A 21147-nucleotide genomic window follows, 5' to 3' on the forward strand; every position below is an offset into this window, starting at 1 on the left:
ATTTTAGTTTTGTTTTTTCCATGTATCCCTTCTCATTCCAACCCCACCAGACAGGTGTTGGCCTGAAATGTGAGTGAAAGTGAATATGGCCTGTGCCTTCCTTGAAACTCCCAGCTGCGACACCTTCTGTTTTTCATCTAGCTCTATAGCGATGGATATGTGTGTGTGTTGGGGCAGGGGGCAGAACTGGAGGGAGGATTAAATGACAGTCATGAAGACATTTTTTTACTTAATTGTTTTCTAATTGCTTGTTCTCTGATGAGGTATGTGTGTCCTTCACAGCACCCTGTGGGGTCATCCCTATTTCAGTTTCTTGACAGGGGCATCGATTTCATCATGGCCTCTTAGTTTCTGTCCACCCCATGGTACAGCTCTGAGCCTCTGGCTGCTGGGAGCCCCATGCCCAGGAAGCCGTCTAATAGGTGGAAATACTTGCAAGGCAGCCCGAACCTGGCTACTTTCTGTGATAAATGTGATCCTGCCAGAAATGTGAAGTCCTTGCCACACTAAATAATGGAAGTGGTGGCAGCCCCCGTCATGAACCCTTGCCTTTTCTCCTGCGGCTTCTCCCAGTTCACTTTCTTTGGTTCAGTAGTCACAGAGTAATTTTGCTCATAATCAGAGACAGAATGTTGATCTCTCTTTCTTGCAACCTCACCCAGTTTTTACAGATCATCACTTGGCTTTGGGTGGAAGGAGCATGTGCCTCCCTTCCTTTATGGAGAGAAGACAGGAAAAACAAATGACCCTAGACTATTGACTCATTAGGACAGATATTCTACTTTACATGGAAATAGCAAGACAACTTGTGAACCAAAAAGAAAAAAAAAATGAAAGAAAATTTAAAATCAGAATATACAAACAAACTTGCAATTGATAGTAATACAGAGATTTTTTTTGGTAGTTTTCTTTTTAAAAATGAAATAAAATTTCAACATTATTTTTTACCTTGATAAACATTCAGGGGCATGTAACATTTCCCCCCTAATATCTGTCCTTCTGGGGAGGAAATGAAGGATTGATTTTTCTGAGTATCCCTGTGCCTGAAAGTCCTGTAGCTTCTCTGTTGTTTATCATTCTCAGGCCTGGGCCCTTTCTGATGGTCTCCTTCCATCTCCTTCCAGGAAGCTCAGGACACAACCAAAGAAGTAGCCACCATCAGTTATAGTTTTCTCCCTTGGCATTCCTTTCTTTGAAAAGCTGACTAGAGAATTGTGTATACTTTCTTGTCCCCCCTATTATTGTAACTCCCTAGGAAAACATCATAGTATTTTTTTCAACTCAGAATTTTTAGTTATTCACACAAAAAAGACAAAAGGGAAGACAGAGGGAAAGATTCCACAAAGCCATTCTGAACAATTCTCCCCACTATTCCCCAGTACCCAACAGTTAGCAGAAATTACCTTCCCTTTTGTCCCCACTGTTGCCCCACCCATCACTTAAAAGATGTTATTGCATTTATTTGTTTTTGTTCCTTCCACTAGAGAGTGTGTATTTGGGAAACAAATACCTGTCTTGTTTGTCATTACATATATATATATATATATATATATATATATATATATATACACACACACACACACACACACACACACACACCCACATCTTATCTTAGGTAAGATAAAGAAATAAAACAAATCCAAATCAGAAAGGAAGAAATAAAATTGTTTGCAGATGACATGATCTTATATATATATAAAACCCTAAAGACTCCACCAAAAAACTAATGACTGAATTGGAACTAATGAATGAATTCAGTAAAGTTGCAGGATACAAAACCTACATTCAAAACTCAGTTGCATTTCTATATACTAACATCAGATTATCTAAAAAAATGAAATTAATAAAACAATCCCAATTATAATAGCATAAAAATAAAATACTTAGGAATGAATTATCCAAGGAAGTGAAAGATTATATATTGAAAACTATAAGATATTGATAAAAGAAAATAAAGAAGATAAAAATAAATGGAAAGATATTCTATGTTCATGGGTTAGAAGAATATTGTTAAAATGTCCATACTACCCAAAGAGATCTACTGATTCAATGCAATTCCTATCAAAATTACAATGATATTTTTCGCAGAAATAGAAAAAAACATTCCTAAGATTCTTATGGAATGACAAAGACAATAGCAAAAACAATCTTGAGAAATAAGAACAAAGTTAAAGGCATCACACATCCTGATTTCAAATTATATTATAGAGCTCTAGTGACCAAAACAGTATGGTACTGGCATAAAAACAGATATATAGATCAATGAAACAGAATAGAGACCCCGGAAACAAATCCACACACTTACCATCAATTGATATTCAACAGAGGTGCCAAAAGCACACAATGGGGAGAAAATAGTCTCTTCAATAAATGATGTTGGGAAAGCTGGATACCCACATGTTAGAAGAATGAATTTGAACTCATCTCACACCATATACAAAACTCAACTCAAAATGAATTAAAGACTTAAATATAAGACTTGAACCTGTAAAACTACTAGAAGAAAACATATGGAAATAGTTTCTTGACATCAATCTGGACAATGACTTTTTGGATATGACTCCAAAAGCACAGGCAACAAAAGCAAAATTAGACAAAGCAATGGCATTAAAAAAAAACACAAAACAAACAAACAAAAAAAAACCAAAACACTTTTTCACAGTAAAAGAAACAGTCAACCAAGTGAAGAGATGATCTACAGAATGGCAAAAAGTATTTGCAAACTGTACATCTAAGAAGGGGTTAATGTCTAAAATATATAAGGAACTCAACTCAATAGCAAGAAAACAAATACCCTGATTTAATGGTCCTGACTAGACATGTTTTTAAAGAAGAAATATAAATGGCTAATAGGCACATGAAAAGATGTTCAACATCACTAATCATGAGGAAAATATAAGTTGAAACCACAAGGAGATACCACTTCATACCTGTTAGGATGTCTGTTATCAAAAACACAAGTGATCCTGTTGGTGAGGATGCGGAGAAAAGGGAATCCTTTTTCACTGGTGGTGGGAATGCAAATTGGTATGGCCTATGGAAGGCCGTATGGAGATTCCTCAAATACAACTATCATATTATCCAGTAATTCTACTCCTTCCACGTCTAAAGGAAATGAGATTAGTGTCTTGAACAGATATCTGCACCCTGATGTTCACTGTAGCATTACTCACAATAGTCAAGGTATTGAAACAAACTAAATACCATTTGATAAAAAAGATGTGATTAATCCCTCACAACTCCTTTACCCTCCTCATGTGATTATCCCTTTAGAAAAGCTCTTGCTGGCCAGTCCTCAAGATGTTTCCACTTGCCTGATGGGTACAAAGGGTAAAAAGGGTACAAAGGCCCATAGATGGAAATTTCAGGTCTGTTCTATTCACTTAATTTCATGCAGCTAAATATCTCTTCCTCCTCTGAGAGGTTGAAACACTCACTACTCTGGGATAATGTAAGTAATGAACTATCCAATTCTTACCACAGTTAGACAAACCACCCTACCAACTTAGAATAGACATTTGCTTTGAGTGTCAACTGTTTTAGGTAAATCTTGGCTTAGACAAAATTATATCTGAGGAGAAGTAATTTTTCAAGCTTTCTTTGGATTCTGTAGCTAAGGTACCTTTACCTTACCCACTTGATATGTACACTAACCATTTTGCCTAGCCTAACAACCACACCCAGCTCTTCCTTTCTGTCAAAAACTTATCTAGCCTTCAGTGTTTGTTCTGCACCATCCTCAGAGTAGCTTGTCTGCATTCCCAGATGCTTCGAGTTGGCATCAATCTTTATTCTACTGTACATTTACTGTAGAATTTATAGTGTGTGTGTGTGTGTGTGTGTGTGTGTGCATGTATACACATATACGTGTGTATGTATTAAAAGTTATGTGGTATAAAGGGTTAAGGGTATAGACTTTGGAAGCAAATTGCCTCATTTTGAATCATGGCTCTAACATTTATCAGGTAGGTGTCTGTGGGCTTGCCACTTTACTTCGCTGGACCCCAGTTCACTCACCTGTAACATGAGTTTGTATGAGATTTAAATGGATAAAGCACTCGGATTAGTGCTTAGTGCACACTTAATACATTTCACATGTTAGCTATTCTTTTAGAATGATTATGTATTTGTTTTTCTGTGTCATAGCAGACAATACACTACTAACTAAAAGGCAATGGCAATACCCATAGTATATAGTAGACAGTGCTTGATATAGATCAGAAGCCTGAAAATTGTTGACTTCAATTCTGTATGAACTTTCTCTATTACCTGTATTCCCTGTCATTGTGAATGACATCATCATTCACCCATATGCCCAAGTCCCAGTGTGGATTCATTCTTTGTCTCTTCCTTTTCCTTACTTTCCCTAATACTTTCCTTGATCTATCTGTTCTTTCTGTTTCTATCTACAGTCCTATTCCTGAAGACCAAGCATCCTACTACAATAGCCCATAGGTGGTTTTCTTGGTTTCATTCTTGCCCCATATAACCCATTATTTAACCTACTGTCATGGTAAACTTCAAGACACGTAAGTAAGGTCATGGGGCCACCTTGCTTAAAATTCTCCCATGTTTTCATTATACTTAGTATCTGTTTCCCTTATCCTGCTCTACAAGGCTTTCCACACACTGCCTCCTTCTCCAACCTCATCTTACCCCTTTGGCATTTTCATTGCTCTTCCCATCTGTCCAGCATCTTTCCAACTTAGGGTCTATTGTTCTTTTCAGAAAGAGAGCTGAAGGCTTGCCCTGTTTGATTCTGGACTGAGGTGTTATAATTTTTCTTTGTTATGGAAATGATGCTGTCACCCAAGTGCCTTGAGTTCTCTGTTGGTGTCTTTGGCACAAACATAAAAATTGAAGTCTTCGTTTTTGTTTTTGTTTCTTAATCAAGGTACTCATTTTTTGGCATTGAAAGTAAAAGCTCGTTAGTGACTTTGGGGTGTTGAAATGACTAAATGCAACAAAAGATCAGAGCTTTGAATGATATTTGTACTCATGCAGTTGTATTGAAACTTATTTCCTGGCTTACCGCTGGTTATTTTTCTTCCTATCCCCTTATTTGTTGCAGAGACTTGTTGCAATTATTGTAAATGTTTATATCTACTTATTAGAGTGATTACTTTGCATTTATGTCTCAGCAGTGTGCATACTGTAACTCACACAAAATGTTAGCTGTTAAAAACGACTGCTGAGCCTGAGTTAATTAAAAATACAGAGGAGGCTGAATCTTATTGTGGGTGTAGTATCAGGCTCTGTTTGGACAGGAGTTTTTATATATTATGAAGTGAAAAATGCAAAAAATAAAAAAAAAAGAAGAAAAGCATTGTATCTGGATAGAGCCACATGCTGGAACTATGGTTACTAATTTTTATACAACAAAACAGATGGTTTGTGTTTGATTATGATTCTCCTTTTAAGAAATTTATATGCCAGTAAGCTCTAGGCAGAATGTAGATTTTTGTGCCATTTCCAAATTTCTTTCTCTATAGTCCTACTCCCCCACCCACCTATTTTTTTTTCCTCTCCTCGTGAAGGACAGTGTTAGCAGCACAACAGCACTTGAATTAACTTAATTTATTTTTCTATGTATTTGCAGAATGGTTCAAGGTCCATAGCAAGGTGAATGTTTTCAGACCATGCATGCATTCTCAAACTGCAGAGATCACTCAAGGGTAAAAATACTGATTGCTGGGAGCCATTAGGATTTTCCTTTCTCTTCCTTTAGAAAGACAGGAAAATCATAGTCTTGTTTATTATGAGAAACATGAGATTACTCTTACTGTATGTTTACAGGCAATTTCAACATATATGTTTTGGGGAGTTAAAATTTAATGATAGGCATTTCTAGGTATACTTGAATGGACTAATAGTATTAAATCCACATTTGTGATCATCAGTTGGTGACACAGTTTCCAAAAATGACAGTATTATGCTGTTCTACTCGAAGTATTTTTAAACTCTTAATGTTGGCTTTTCATGGTTTTAAAAAGAGTTCTTTTAATTCAAGGTAAATTAAAACTCACTCAAGTTTTTGTTGAAGGAAAATTATTCTCTTCTTTACCCTCCCCTTCTTTTTTTCTTTTTAATGTTTATTTCTTTTTGAGAGACAGAGTACGAGTGTGGAGGAAGACACAGAATCCAAAGTAGGCTCCAGGTTCTGACCTGTCAGCACAGAGCCCAATGTGGGGCTCGAACTCACAAACAGTGAGATCATGACCTGAGCCAAAGTCAGATGCTTAACTGTCTGAGGCACCCAGGCGTCTCACCCTCCCCTTCTTAATGAGAAAAAAAAATGAGAGAATTATTGAGGATGACAAAGAAAACAAATTGTTTTAAAAAGCAATTGAAAGTTGTTAGTCAATTGTATTTAACAATGTAGAGAAAAATTTCTGCATTTCCTCCTTGGGTTGTTGAGCTGATCTTGTTACCATTAACTGAAATAGGGAATATGAGGAAGAAGATGTGTGCAGACCAATACCAAGCAGAGGTTAGTTTGTAAATCATTGGGAAGGAGATGCCCACCAGGCAATTAGATAAGTAATGAGGGTGATCATTCATCCCAATGGAGCCAGAGTTGATTGTACTCATCTAATTTGCCAGATCACAGTCTTCCTCCCTTTCTACCCTGCACTCTGTAACCCATCCAAAAGTGTGCAAGAAGATGATATTCCCTGATACAAGAGCAGCTTTCTTTGGTCAAAGGCATATTTGGGGGTTATAGTTATCTATTAGAATCTCCAGCATGAGTCTGGAATTCAAATTTTAAAGCTGGCCAATCAGGTGTAGTTGTTTTAGGCACATTCCACAGAAGAGTAGATGGCGAAAGAGAAACTTGCAGAAACCATCAGTTCTACTCATATAGTTTATTAGTGTAAGAGGATATGAAGCAACATGAGAAAGGATATATCTCAGCTATTGCTTTCTCCTTTCTCCCTCATGGGCTATTGTCAGGGTGGAGGCTGTGGTTAACAATCCACTTGTGGTGAGCAGTCACGTAGGTCACAGAAAATTGTAATGAGTACTATGAAGGATAAATACATCTGTTGTATGAATTATTACCAGGTAATATTTCATTAAAGAATGGAGTTTTAATGTGATGGCCGATAGTGAGAAGACAGCCACTTTCCAGATGCATTACTGGAGAGAGATGTTATAACCTCAAAAAATTGTGTTAGACTGTTGGAAAATGCATTATGATAGAGGGAAGGGATTGATAGAAAAATAGTGGGAGATACATTATTTCATTAAAATGGAGTAAATGAGTATAGGGATAAGAGTAGCCAGGGATAGATTTTTCTAGTCTTACTGATTTGGCTCATATGTTTTTTCTTTTGAAGTTCTATCTTAAAAATAAAGATAATGAAAAATTAATACCATTGGAGTTGGCATTGAAACATATTTGAAGCATATGGCTTTATCCTTTTGATAATATTTTTAAGCATATCCTATTGAAAGTATCTAGAGGGACACCTGGGTGGCTCAGTCAGTTAAGCATCTGACTTTGGCTCAGGTCATGATCTTGCAGTTTGTGAATTCAAGCCCTGTGTCAGCCTCTGTGCTGACAGGTTGGGGCCTGGAGTCTGCTTCAGATTCTATGTCTCCCTCTCTTCTTTGCTCTGCTTATGCTCTCTCTCTCTTTCTCTAAGAAATATATCATTAAAGAAATAAAAATAAAAGAAAGTATATACTATAAGGTTGTTATGGTTATTGTTACTATTTTTGATATTTAATAGAGAACAAATGTGACACTTGGTTTCAAAATGCCTATCAATATATATCTATCTAGATACATAAATTATTTATTATGTGTGCAGTTAAATGCCATATACATATTTATTTATCTGGTAAGTGAAATTCAGATAATTTTAAGAATCATAGCTGAGTCTTTTTAGAACCATTAGTTTAGTACTTTGACTTATTTTCATTGATTATGCAACTTATTTTTATAGCCTATTATAAGTAATATTTCACATTTATTAATCAATTCATTTTTTAGTAATTGCTTTTCTAGTGTTCATAGAGCTAACATCAGTAAAAAGCAAAATTGGAGACTCCTACTCTCTCTAATATTGGAATTTTTTTAACACACATATTGATTTTTGCATTTAATCAAGATAAAAACAAAGGTTTTAATCATGTTGATGTTTTAGCTTGTATTCAAATTCTAGACAATTTATCATTAATATATTTATTATACTTAAAAGGATTCCAGTACAGTGATTTAAACAAAAAACTATTCTATGGCTATATATATAATTACAGAGATATCCTTGAACCCATAAAGCATGACAGCAAAGCAGGTCAATTTCTTAAACAACAGTATTTCATTCAGTACCTTGGTGGTTGTAATTAACGTTTCTGTTTAGTTCTAATTATAGTTTTTGTATCGCAGCCATTATGCTAATGGTGTTATTCAGTAGTATGTGAGATTGCATTCATTATCACTGGTGAATTAAACCTTTATTAAAGAAAAATTCCCGCAGGCCTCATTCTGGAGTTAAGTAATTATTCATTTGGTTTTATCCTAGCAATTAGCTTATATACTGTAGCACTCATTATTGAGTTTCTATACCTCACTGAATGAGATTAACCCACCATGGTAAATAAATGCCTAACAGCTCCCAAGCTCACAATGTGTTGCTTTTTAGGCATATTATTATGTAACAAAATAAGGAATCAGAATGCATTGAAGTAGCATTCTGGCTTCCAACAAATAATGTACTTGCTGGGAAGACTATGTTGGACATTTTGTATTTAATTCAGCATTTAAAAAAATGTAGTTGAAGCCCTCCAACGCTAAGTTCACCTTTGTGGGTGTATGTTTTCCTTTGTTTAATTTCATTCCATTACTTGCTTGCTTGTTGAATTATGTTACTATGCCCATTTGATGTTGATAAAAGCCTTTTTCAATAGCACAGACTCTAAATAGAACATCCAATTAAATCTCCATCCAAATGTATTTGGAGAGGGCTAGATCATCCAAGTCTTTTAGCTGGATGGAATCTTTAGCCATTCATTATAAATCATTAGAATTTGATTTATAGTTTTAGCAAAAATATTTTAAATTACTGCTGTTTTTACATAGCCATTCATGCCATCCAAAGGTCCATCTTCTCATTGTGCTTTAGAAAAATGCCTAGGCGCGTTTTCAAGTCTCCACATTTATAAAGGTAACTGATGTTACCTTTATTTTTTCTAGAGAGAAGTGGGGGGAGGGGCAGAGAAAGAGAATATCAAGCAGGCTGTGAGTACAGAACCTAACTCCACGCTCAGGGCTCAGTCATGAGATCATGATCTGAGCCAGAGATCATAACCTGAGCCCAAATCAAGAGTAGGATGCTTAACCTACTGAGCCACCCAGGCACCCTGCTGATGTTACCTTCTGAGATCAAGTATCTACCATTACCTTTCTCTTCTTGGGAATTATGTTAGTCTACCTACTCTGCCTCCTCTATTTTTTTCTAGAATTTACATAGTTCATAAAACACCACAAAGTAAAGCATAGGACAGTGTCCTTTTGGGTCATAGCTGTGTGTTTTCAGTACCTAAGGAGAAAGTTGTCATCTTTCTCTGTGTTCTTTAAGACAGTCTATCTATTATGACACAGCCTCAAAAATGGCAGTAGAAAGTTTGTTGTTATGGCAGTAATATATCTGGAAAGGTTGTATTAACAACTTTTTAGAATGTATTCATTTATGTTCTTGACTTGAAATGCCATTTATATGAAAATGAATTGAGGGATTTCAAAATTTGGTTGTTTCCACCTCCTAGTCTATCCCAAATGTATTTTTGAAAAGTTAAATGTTTCATAGAACTTTTATCATGTTGAAATTAGTTTGCTCATTTTAGCATAACCTTCATTTCCTTAGTGCATATTTTATAATCAGGGTATTTCTTGTGGTCTTGGATTATTGGTAAATATTTGTGAGACAACTTAATATATTTATTTAAGAATGCCTTTCTTTGTAGTAGATAAATGTTGCATGGTAACTATATATTTTTCACAGGTCAGTACAGGCATTGAAATAATTAACATTATAGCAATACCGATAAACTCTTACGAAGAGTTTTCCATGTTTAAAAGAATCAAGTAGGGGCGCCTGGGTGGCTTGGTCGGTTAAGCATCCGACTTCGGCTCAGGTCATGATCTCACAGTCCTTGGGTTCGAGCCCCACGTGGGGCTCTGTGCTGACAGCTCAGAGCCTGGAGCCTGTTTCAGATTCTGTGTCTCCCTCTCTCTCTGACCCTCCCCCGTTCATGCTCTGTCTCTCCCTGTCTCAAAAATAAATAAACGTTAAAAAAAAAAACATTAAAAGAATCAAGTATTGGGCCCACCCCCATGTCCTGTCCTGGAGGCCTTGCTACTGCTGTGGCAAGGACGATCCAGTCGGGGCAGTAAAGACTGTGTTTATAGAAGCACAAGTGTTTCGAGGACTTGCTCCCACTGTTTCTCTCTCTGCTCAATCAGGACAGAGTGAAAAGGGACTGGCATCAAATCCTGAGAAGCAAAATCCACCAAAAAAGCCCACTCAAGCCACTGGCCCTGCAGAGCCGGTGGACGACACCACATGCAGGAATCTCCGGCAAATGAGTATACCCGGTACGCCTTCTTACACTGCAAGCTGGACATCTCGGAGCTGAGGATGCTTCGGCCCTTTTCAGCATGAGAGTCACCTTATGTTGCCTCCTACAGAAGTAGAATCTGCTGCAGTCAAGAAAATGAATGAATGAATGAATGATCATGGAAACAATCTTTTAAAAAATATTTCTATTTATCTATCTAAATATCTTTTAAGAACACTATTTTTAAATCACAGTGATTAAAGGTGGACCCACCAATGGCATATTAACAATGCTTGTGAGGTTTGAAGAAAACACTCTTCCATGTTGATAGCCATACAAAGATCATCCTTTAATATCTGAAAGTGGCCTTTAATTGCAGGTCTATTGGTGTTTGTACTTTATATATCATCTAATGTTTCTGTATACTTTATTTTTCTGGGTATCATCTTGTTTCGGCTGTGGCAGTTGTTTTTCCAGATCTAGGCAGTTTTTGAGATCAAGTCTTGGTATAATCTCTTGAGCCATATCTGGAGCTCCCTGCATATGGCAGCCTCCCTTACTCCACTTGGGAACCTATACACTGCACCAGGCTGTTATGTGATGACATCTCCCTGGTTCTGCCCAGGGTTTTCACTCCATTATCTCATGACAGGCCAGGGCACTGTGGCTTTCCCTGCCTGGTGTGAATGCTTACCATATTCATTCTCACCTAATAGCTTGGAGACTGCCTTATTCAGGAAAGGAAAGGAAGAAAAAGAAGAGGGGACTTTCTAGATTCTTAACTTGCCTCTGCCATTTAACATTGGTGTGACCTGTGATTGTTACTTTACCTGTGTCCCAGGATCCTCTTCCTTAAAAGGAAATAATAAGTGCCTCTTAGAGTTGCTATTAAGGTCAAATAAATTTGATAGGTGTTACACCGTAGATCATGACTAAGCATATAGTAAATCCCCCCAAATGGAAGAGATTTATAATTACAGTCATCATTATTATTTTAAAATTTAAGTGACACGCCCCCAAATCCCATAACCTAGGCCATATGGCAGAATCAGGATCTGTGACATGTACCCCTGGAGCCGTGTTTTTTCCTCTATACGCCACACCATTTGGGATGAACGGTTCTGAAAAATATAGCTCATCAATGTTGCATTTCTGCCTCCTACTTTAGTTAGTAGTATCAATGTGACCAGTAACTGGCATTAAGTGATTCAAATATTAATTTCTCCAGTTATACTCTAAAGAGTTTTCTATTCTTGCTGTGATATTTTCTCTCCAGCAACACTTGTGCGTATTTTGAGGCAGAGTGAAACTTAACTATTATTCACTTTTAAGACCTGGGATTCTTGCTTTATTTGATTCTTTTGAAACTAAGACTCACCTTGATCATCATCAATGAATATTTACCAAATATTATTAGGAGTTAGGGGAAATAGTCCATGCACTATAGGAGGTTACACTGTATTTGGGGAAAAAAGTAACAGGCATATATGTTCCAAATATCCCTAGTCATCATTAACCTGTAGTTACAATTAAAATCATACTGATGTTAATATACAAATTTCCCCTAATTATAACCTGAACTGATTCCAAGGAGCTCCACACTTTCAAGAAATCTCACCCAGTATTTTCCTGGGAGACCCTAGGAGTACTCTTTTAGATTCTCACACCTAAGAACTTGTCTTCTCCCTTCATTCTCAATTCCCTTGAGGAAGGCTCAAGCCATTGTGCTATTCCCTGCTTCTGTATTCTCTATAAATTGCTCATGAGTGTGTGGGCTGAAGCTAAAGAACTCAAGAGGTCCAGATATGCTGTATTCTCTCTGAGCCAGAATGTTGTGTGTTTTGTACCTAAATGGGAAGTCTGTCCCTCTTGCCACTTATTATCATGGCATTCTTGTGACCTGGTACTTAGGCTGCAGGGTTTGTGGCCAATGTATCATAATGCCCTGCAGCCCTTGGCTGTAAAGAGATCCACCAACTCTGGTTCCAGGCTGAAAAATAGAAGCAGGAGCCCGCAGGATCTACAGCCAGCATCTTGAGTGTATACAGTCTTGCACCTGCTGGTATCCAGACAAAAAGATAAGTTCTGTGGCCACTAGGGCTGCTGCCCACCTCTCTTGCTCCCTACCTTCCAGTTATGATGGCCTTCTCTCTGTTCTCTGAGTGTGACTCAGGCTTTTCACAGGCTTCTCCCTTTATCTAAATTAATAATAATAATGATGGCCAATACCCATTGGACACTAATTCCATTTGTGATACTGTTCTAAGTAACTTACAGGTGTTTGCTTGTTGAATTCCTCAAGACAACTTAATGAGATAAGTATCTTCATTTTTCTCATTTTAGAGATTAGTAAACAGAGACACACAGCTTAAGAAATTTGCCTATTTGAAGGCACCGGGTCAGGACCTGAACCCAGGCAATGAGATGCCAAAGCAAAGCCTCCCATTCTTCCATTTCACAAGAAACACACCATAGCTTTCTGCATGGTAAGTGTATCTCTCTTTAATCCCTCCATACCATCTCTGCTATCTGGAATTATCAAGTTTACCATTTTTGTTGTTATTTCTTGTGTATAGTACTTTCTATGTTCTATGTCCTAGAACATTGTTCTGGTCTAGAACTTTCTATGTTCTATGTCCTAGAACATGTGAACATTGTTCACACAATCCTCAAGCTTATTAGGGAGGTGTATTATATTTTACAGACAAGACAGTCAAAGCTTAGAAACATCAATTAACTTGCCCACGGTCACACAGCTAATAGCAATGCAAGAATTAAACTCAGAATTTAAACTCATGCAGCCTGGCACCAGAGTCTATGCTGCTTTCAACTCAACTTGTACTCCTCAGGGAAGGGAAGGACCTGCTTCTTTAAGGCCCCACCTGGATCCTCAAGCCCTGGAACCTATGGATGCTTAGTATTTGTTAAAATGTTAAGTAAATGGATAAGTCCATCTTTTCATCTGTCTGCCTCCAGACTATACAGTCTCATCTCAGTCGTGTTATACTTCCCTTTCCCTGATCAGTCTCACTTTTTGATGACCTAAATTATTCCACTGTGCCCTTGAAACTACTGGTCCCCAGCCATCCAACGCTGGCTGTAATATAAATGTGGCTCTCCCTGGAAGACGTCAGGTCTCTTGTAGCCTTTTCAAGTATTGGCTCATTGTTTTAAGAGCCAGAAAACTCCAAACAGGATATGGGGTTGAGTGTTTCTGACAGGCAAAAGATTTTGCTTTAAGAGGTCTGTGCTGTTGGACTTTGCTGCTCACACCCAAGTCTATTTTGCTTCCTTATATATCCTAAGTTCCCAACACAGTATATGGTACAAAGTAGATACTTGATAAATATCCACTTCCTAATTATTCACATTTCTTCCCCTTCTCAGCAGGGAGGAATTTCTTCTTTACTCATGTGTGTAACAGTTCTTGTTAATAGGCCTCTGGGAGGGGTGCCTGGTTTCTCAGTCGGTTAAGCATCCGACTCTGGCTTAGGTCATGATCTCACAGTTTGTGAGTCAAGCCCCACATTGGGCTCTGTGCTTACAGCTCGGAGCCTGGAGTCTGCTTCAGATTCTGTGTCTCCCTCTCTCTCTGCCCCTCCTCCATTCTCCCTTTCTCTCTCTCTCTCTCTCTCTCTCTCTCTCTCTCTCTCTCTCTCTCTCCCCTCTCTCTCTCTCAAAAATAAATAAACATTAAAAATTAAAAAAAAAATAGGTCCCTGGGAGATCACAGCCTGCCAGTTCATCAGAAAATGCTGAAAGGTCAGTTTGGGCTCAGGTTTAGCTGAGACATGAATAAAAATCTTTAATAGAAAGTAGTCTAATCCAAGAAAAAAAAAGTGGTCTAAGGTAAGCATCAAATGAATATCATCAATTGATTTATCAAAGAGAACAGGAAGGGCATTCAGACCTTTAGTTTTAACTTTATGAACACAACCATTAATCACAAAAATAATGTCTTTTGATAGGTGTATGATCTATTACTGTTTATTTTCCCCTGGAATTCTTATCTTTGTTATGTGATTAAATGAAAATGAAGAGAATATAATATAGGGCAGTGCTGATGGCATATAAGTTTCTATGACGCCAGCTGTCTTCCCAGAAGCCAGGTTTCTGGCCTTCCTCTATTTGTGAGATTCCTTTCAACATAATTTTCATTTGATATGGCACAAAGCTGTTTTTAAATTGTAAAATTCTATTCAAGTGAAAGGTTGCTGTTATTGTACGAATAGGAATATAGTTAGAGAGCTGTAGGACTCAATGCCACTGATGTGAGATGGACCCCTGGATCTGATGGGCATGGAGACTCACCCTTTCAGTCTGCTTTTTCTCCTCTCTGGCTCATAAAGTTTCCTGTAACTTATTTAAAGAAAAAAAATAAGGAAATTTCTCTCCTTGCAGCTTAGACTAAATCTAGTCTGATAGAAGAGATCTTGAATCTGACTTTTTGGACCTTTCAAGATAATTAGCAATTTATTATTTTTTTTTTTTCAGGTTATAAAGAATGTACAAACTTCTAGTCCCCAGCCTCTTACTGCCTTCAGGGACTACACTGAAATTCACACTGCTGGTCACTTAAGACTTAGTAATGTTTTGATGACTTTCTGACTTCATGATAAAGTCAGTTTATCCATAAGTTCATCTAACTTCACACTGTAATATAAAGCTTCCCTTTTAATCGAGAACCTGTGTTCCTCCTGCTACTCTGGGCAGCTTGAGTGAGGAAAGGGAGATTGATTTTGGAATTTTTTTCTATGTCAAGCAAAGAGGCTAATACATTGTTGCTCACAAGAAATGTCTATGCCTTTGTTACTTCCATCAGTTACCCTGCCTTCCTCTTGCTACCATAGATGCACCACTTGATTCATGTTCCAGATGAAGTTGGTCCATTCAGTTGTGCCTAGATCCAGCCCCGTCTCACTTTCTTGAGGACATTACTGCAGTAATTCTCACCTCTCTCTCCAAATCACCAGTCTTCCTCTTTTTAATGGATATTTCCCACAGTATACAAACTTGCTGGTATTTCTCCCAGGTTAAATAGGGAATAATGACAACCAATCAAACCAAAAACTTTCTTCCTTTGCCAGTTACCACTTGTTTTGCAGCAAAATTTCCTGAGTTGTCTACACTTACTGTCTTTGATTCCTCTCCTCTTATTCTCTTTTAAGTCCACTATTGTCAGGTTTTCACACACGCCTCCCATTCCTCCACCCAGACTTCTCTTGTCAAAGCCACCAATAACCTTCATTTCCTAAATCCAGTTATCATTGTAATTGGTCTACCAGCAGCATTTCCAAGGGCTGGTCACTCCCTTCTCCTTCATAGACTTAGTTGCTATTGTTGTTGTTCAAAGATATCTCTTGGTTTTCCTCTTCTCTCTGGTTTTTCCTTATCAGTCTCCTTTGCTGATTCCTCATTTCCCAACCACATTAGTGTTGCAATTCCCCAAGTCTCAGATCTTGGTCCTCTTCCCTTCTCTGTTTATACTTACTACCTTCATGATCTCTTCCATCTCCTTCTCACGGCTTTAAATATACATATATGCTGACCACTCCTGAACTTCTATTTCTATTCCAGACCCCTCTCCCAATTCTTGTTTATGTATCTTCCTGGTCAGTATCTCCACGTGGGGGTCTAATAGAGTCTCTAGATTCAACATATTCAAAATAAACTCCTGATCTTCCGGTTCAAATTGACCCCACCTACAATCTTAACATCTTAGTTAATGGCAATTTCATCCTTCCCATTGCTCCCAAGGCCCTGAATTTTGGAGACATCCTTGACTCCTGCCTTTCTCTCACTCCACATTTAATCTGTCAGAGAATTCTTTGGGCTGTACCTTCAACTATATGTGACCACTACTTCTCTCTGGTGCCCGACCATAGTCTGAACATCATCTCACTTGGACGGCTGCAACATCATCCTCCCACACTGCTCTGATGCTACCCTTGCTACTCCCTGCCACACAGTCTATTTCCAACACAGCAATCAGAATGATCTGTTAAAAATATGTCAGGTTGTGTCTTTACTCTTGTCAAAACTCTTCATTAGTTTCCCGACTTAGCTCAGTAAAGACCAAAACCCTTCACTAGCCACTAAAACTATGCATTATCTGGCTCCCTGGAATACTTTGTCTCCATCTCTTACTACTTTCCTCCTCACTCACACAGCTCCCATCACACTGGCTGCTTTGCTTTTCCTTGAACACAGCACCCACGCACCAACCATTTCTTCTTCCTGAAATACTTTCTACCCAGATACTCACCTGGCTAACTTCCCTATCTCCTTCAAGTCTTAGTTCAAATGACACCTTCTCAATTATGTCTACTCTGACCCCTTTATAGTACAACACCCTCTCCTCATCTCTGTACTCGTCATCCCCCTGCCCCTACTTTGTCATTCTTATTACTATTTGCATACTTACTACCTTCCAACATGCCATGATGGATATTTTTCATTCACTCCCTCAGAGCCATTCTCCACTCTGCTCTGTGCCCTGAGATGATGAATTGTGTGAACTGCGTCAACAGGCTCCCTGGTCTTTGGGGTTTCACTCATGTGTGATCAATAGGGGGCAGCAACACTAGATCAGAGGACAAAGGGGCAATGAGGCTGGGGTATTTATTTCCCCAGATCCTTTCCTGCTGTGTCTCTACCATTGGTAGCCTTGCTCTACTGAAATCTATAGCTCCTGTGATATGGCCCTTAAGAATTTTGATAACTATGCCCTTTTCTGGTTCCATCAGGCCCATTGGTATAACAGCTCCCTGAAATTGTTAGCCCTGAGATTATGCACTAGCCCTTGTTGGTTACCCTAAACCTTGACCTTAACCTTTCTCAAGTAGTCTACTTATTAAACTTTTTATTAGGTGTGTTGTCTGTTTTCTAGCTGAGATCCTAACTGAAAAACATACTGAATAATATACTTTCCTCTGGCACTCTTGTTAACCTTTGTAGACAGCTAAGCCCTTTGTGTTTTTAGTCTGCTTGAAGTTAAGCATCCCCAGCTCCTTTTTAATAAGCAGTCTAGACTATTCTGTGGAGCCCTCCGTTGGTCATGTTCCTCTTGGTAAAATTCCACAGAAAGTGTAATGCATAGAATTGAATATACCATTTCAACCCATGCAGAAATAAACAAAACAGGCATCTCCTTTGATCAGATTGTTGCATTTCTATTAGTGTAAACTAAGCACTCAATTGAACATTGCTGTGGTTGTGGTTGTGGTTGTTGTTATACCTCAGTTATGAGCCAATGAAGAAAGTCTTTCAGGCTGTATGATACAGGCCACACAATTCTTTTGCTCAAGGGGTTTGCAATCTAGTGGGAAGGAGCTGGGCAAATAAACACTAATGGCGATGATGTGTTCTAGCTGATAGGATAGAGATGCACACATTAACATTGTTCACAGCTACTTCAAAATACTGATTCAATGAAACAATATTGGGGGCAGTGAAAATGATGTATGAGGTCAGCCTAGGTTTTAATTCCAACATTATCAATTGGTTTACTTTTTGAAAATCTGATAAACAAAACTATATTTCAGTTGTTTCAATGTGTACTTCTCTGTAAGTGAAGTTGACTGATTCAAATATTTATTAGCCATTTGTATTTCTTCTTCAGCTAATTTATTTTTTTTTTAATGTTTATTTATTCTTGAGGAAGAGAGAGAGTGTGAGTGAGAGAGGGGCAGAGAGAGAGGGAGACACAGGATCTGAAATGGGCTCCAGGCTCTGAGCTGCCAGCACAGAGCCTGACGCAGGGCTGGAACTCATGAACCATGAGATCATGAGCTGAGCCAAGGTCAGACGCTTAACTGACTGAGCTACCCAGGCGCCCCTCTTCCTCTAATTTCTTGATACTTTTTTGACTATTTCTCTATTTGTTAGATTGTCTTCTTATTAATTTGTTAGAGCTCTTAGTAACTTCTGTAGATTAATCCTTTGGTACATAGGTTGCAAATATTTTCTTTTTACTATTTGTATATCATTTGATAAGCTGTAATTTCATTATCATTCAATTCAAAGATGTAATTTCTAGTGAGAGCTACCTATGATTTATCATGTATCGTTCACCTATTTTACTGATGGGTCGTTTCGAATTACATTGCTTAATTTCCAAACATTTGTGGATTTACCGGTTATCTCTTTAAAAAATTACATTGCTTTATGGCTTAATTTCACTGTGATCAGAAAACATACTTTGGATTGTTTTACCCCCTTACTATGTATTGAAATTTGCCTTCTGGCTCAGAATATGGTCATTTTTGGTAAATTTGCTATGTACAGTTTAAAAAGAATGTGTATTTTAGGTCAAATTTGTTAATTACATTGTTCAGAACTCCATAGTCTTTCCAGTTTTTATATAAATGTTCTATAAGTTATTGAGATAGATATTTTAAAATCTGTTATGGTTGTGGATTTGTTTGTTTCTTCTTGGGTTTATCAATTTTTGCTTTATATATTATGTTTTATTAGTAGCAAATAAATTTAGAATTGTTATACTTATGGATTGACACTTTTTATCATTATGAAAATTTCCACTGTATCTCTGTAATGCTTCTTGTTAAAAATTTACTTTGTTTCATTTTATGATAATTACAGTTCTAATAGCGCCTTCTTCTTTTTTTTTTTTTTTTGGTTATTGCTGAATGGTATATCTTTCCTTGTATTTTCTTTTATGCTTGCATGTCTTTATATTTAAGATGTGGCTTTTGTAAGAGGTATGGAATTTGCTTTTGTTTTTATCCAGTCTGACGATCTTGGTTAGTTGCATAATTTACGCTATTTATATTTCATATCTCTTGCCGTATGTTTGTGTTTAAATCTCCCTTCTCATTTTTCATTTTCTATTTGCTCCACTTGTTCTACATTCACCTCTATCTCTATTCTTGAATCTTTTGTGATTGGATTTATTTTTTTCAGTTTTATTCTCTATCGTTTGTTAAGCTATCTTTTCCATTTTATTTGCGGTTATTTTTGAGATCGCAACATGAATATTGTTAATATTTAATCTAAATTATCTCTTTGACCACTTCTCACAGTGTAATGTTTTAGAACACTTAAACTCCATTTTACTTCTCCAATCTGTCTTTTGGTCCATAGTGGCAATTTTTTAAATTCTAAAATCTCATATAACATTTTTATATAGTCAATATTCAATTTTTAGAAAACTCATTATCAGGGCCCTGGGTGGCTCAGTTGGTTAAGCGTCTGACTTTAGCTCAGGTCATAATCTCATGGTTCATGGGTTCAAGCCCCACATTGGGCTCTGTGCTGACAGCTCAGAGTCTGGAGCCTGCTTTGGGTTCTTTCCCTCTCTCTCTCCCTCTCTCTCCCTCTCTCTCTCTTTCTCCCCTGCTCATGTTCTGTCTCTCTCTCAAAAATAGATAAATGTTAAAAATTTTTTAAAAATTCATTATCTATGCTTATCAATGATTTTTCTCTATTTATATTGCTTGGGTTTCCTGGTGCTTCCTGAATTTCTGGTTTGATTTTTTTCATAACTTTTGGAAAGTTTATGAATTATATCTCATTCTCCCTCTTCTGAGACTTCATTACATATGTGCTAGTCCTTTGCATTTTTCTTAAATGTCCTTATATTCCTTTCTGGGAATTCTACTTTTTGCTTATCTTTCTATTTGGGCACATATTTTCTGTGACACACACACACACACACACACACACACACCTATATATTTTTCTGATTCGGCTCTAGTGATTTATATTAGGATGTGATCTCATTTGGGAGTAAAATGAAATAATTTTATTTTAATAAGAACCTCCTATTCTCTGGTATCAACCACCAGCATCCCTTTCTTTGCTGGGAATCCATGTATATTAATTATGTCTCAGTATAGTGTAATAATTTTCTGTCACCTCCAGTTCTTAAATCACCTCATCTGGTTTGATAAGACTCTGACCAACTAATTTTATACTTTCATTAAGACCTTGCTTTTCTTGCACAGTGTTGATTATGGCTCCAGTGGCTTTCAGTGTGTTTTCACTCCTCCATTCCTTCTCCTGGGCAGTTACTGTCCTAATGCTGGGCAAGAGTTTGGCTAGGAAAGGCAATGGTATCCTTATTTTTATGCCTCTATCAGGTTTGGTGGTATCTGCTGTTCTAACTTATTGTATATAGACTCAGTATCTATGGCAAAAGCTTCAAAATGACTCACTGCAAAAGGGCTCACACCCAAGTAGCCTGCATAAGCATTGATGGCCCTTTGCTAGACTAGACTACATCTTCTGGGTATCTCCCAGTTGTAGTGTCTTAATATATTCCTCTAATGCTCAAATCTGTTTTCATGATTATTTTCAATGTTTGGAGCAAAACAAAGTAACATAACCACCCTGCCCTTCACCATCTCCTGAATCTATCTATGTGCCTTGATCTCCTGGAAACTGGGTATATAAGAAGGAGCCTTTCTTTTGCCCTTGGCAGTTCCCTACCAGGTAGCGTTTCATCTTTCCTCATTGTTCTTTTCTCTGCTTCAGTAGCATAGAAGCAGGTCTATAATAATAGTGCCTAATAGATGACCAGCTAGGAACGAAAAAGCTAATGTCCCCTTCTTGAAGCGAACT

The 21147-nt window shown here is 37.5% G+C and overlaps 1 protein-coding gene across 6 annotated transcripts in view; it reads left to right on the plus strand.

Moving 5' to 3' along the window:
- Window positions 1-21147, plus strand: part of IQCM (IQ motif containing M) — a 648904-nt gene that overhangs the window by 322450 nt on the left and 305307 nt on the right. Inside the window, exon 13 of one of the 6 annotated variants that reach the window (XM_053216883.1) lies at window positions 12910-13031. The exons of the other annotated variants lie outside the window; for them this stretch is intronic. Within the exon in view, the coding sequence (XP_053072858.1) occupies window positions 12910-12938 (29 nt within the window). The 3' untranslated portion in view covers window positions 12939-13031. Of the gene's footprint in view, window positions 1-12909; window positions 13032-21147 lie in introns of those variants that run through there. 6 annotated transcript variants of the gene reach the window in all.

The sequence above is a fragment of the Acinonyx jubatus genome, chromosome B1 (genome assembly GCF_027475565.1).
Source record: "Acinonyx jubatus isolate Ajub_Pintada_27869175 chromosome B1, VMU_Ajub_asm_v1.0, whole genome shotgun sequence".
Taxonomy (NCBI): domain Eukaryota; kingdom Metazoa; phylum Chordata; class Mammalia; order Carnivora; family Felidae; genus Acinonyx; species Acinonyx jubatus.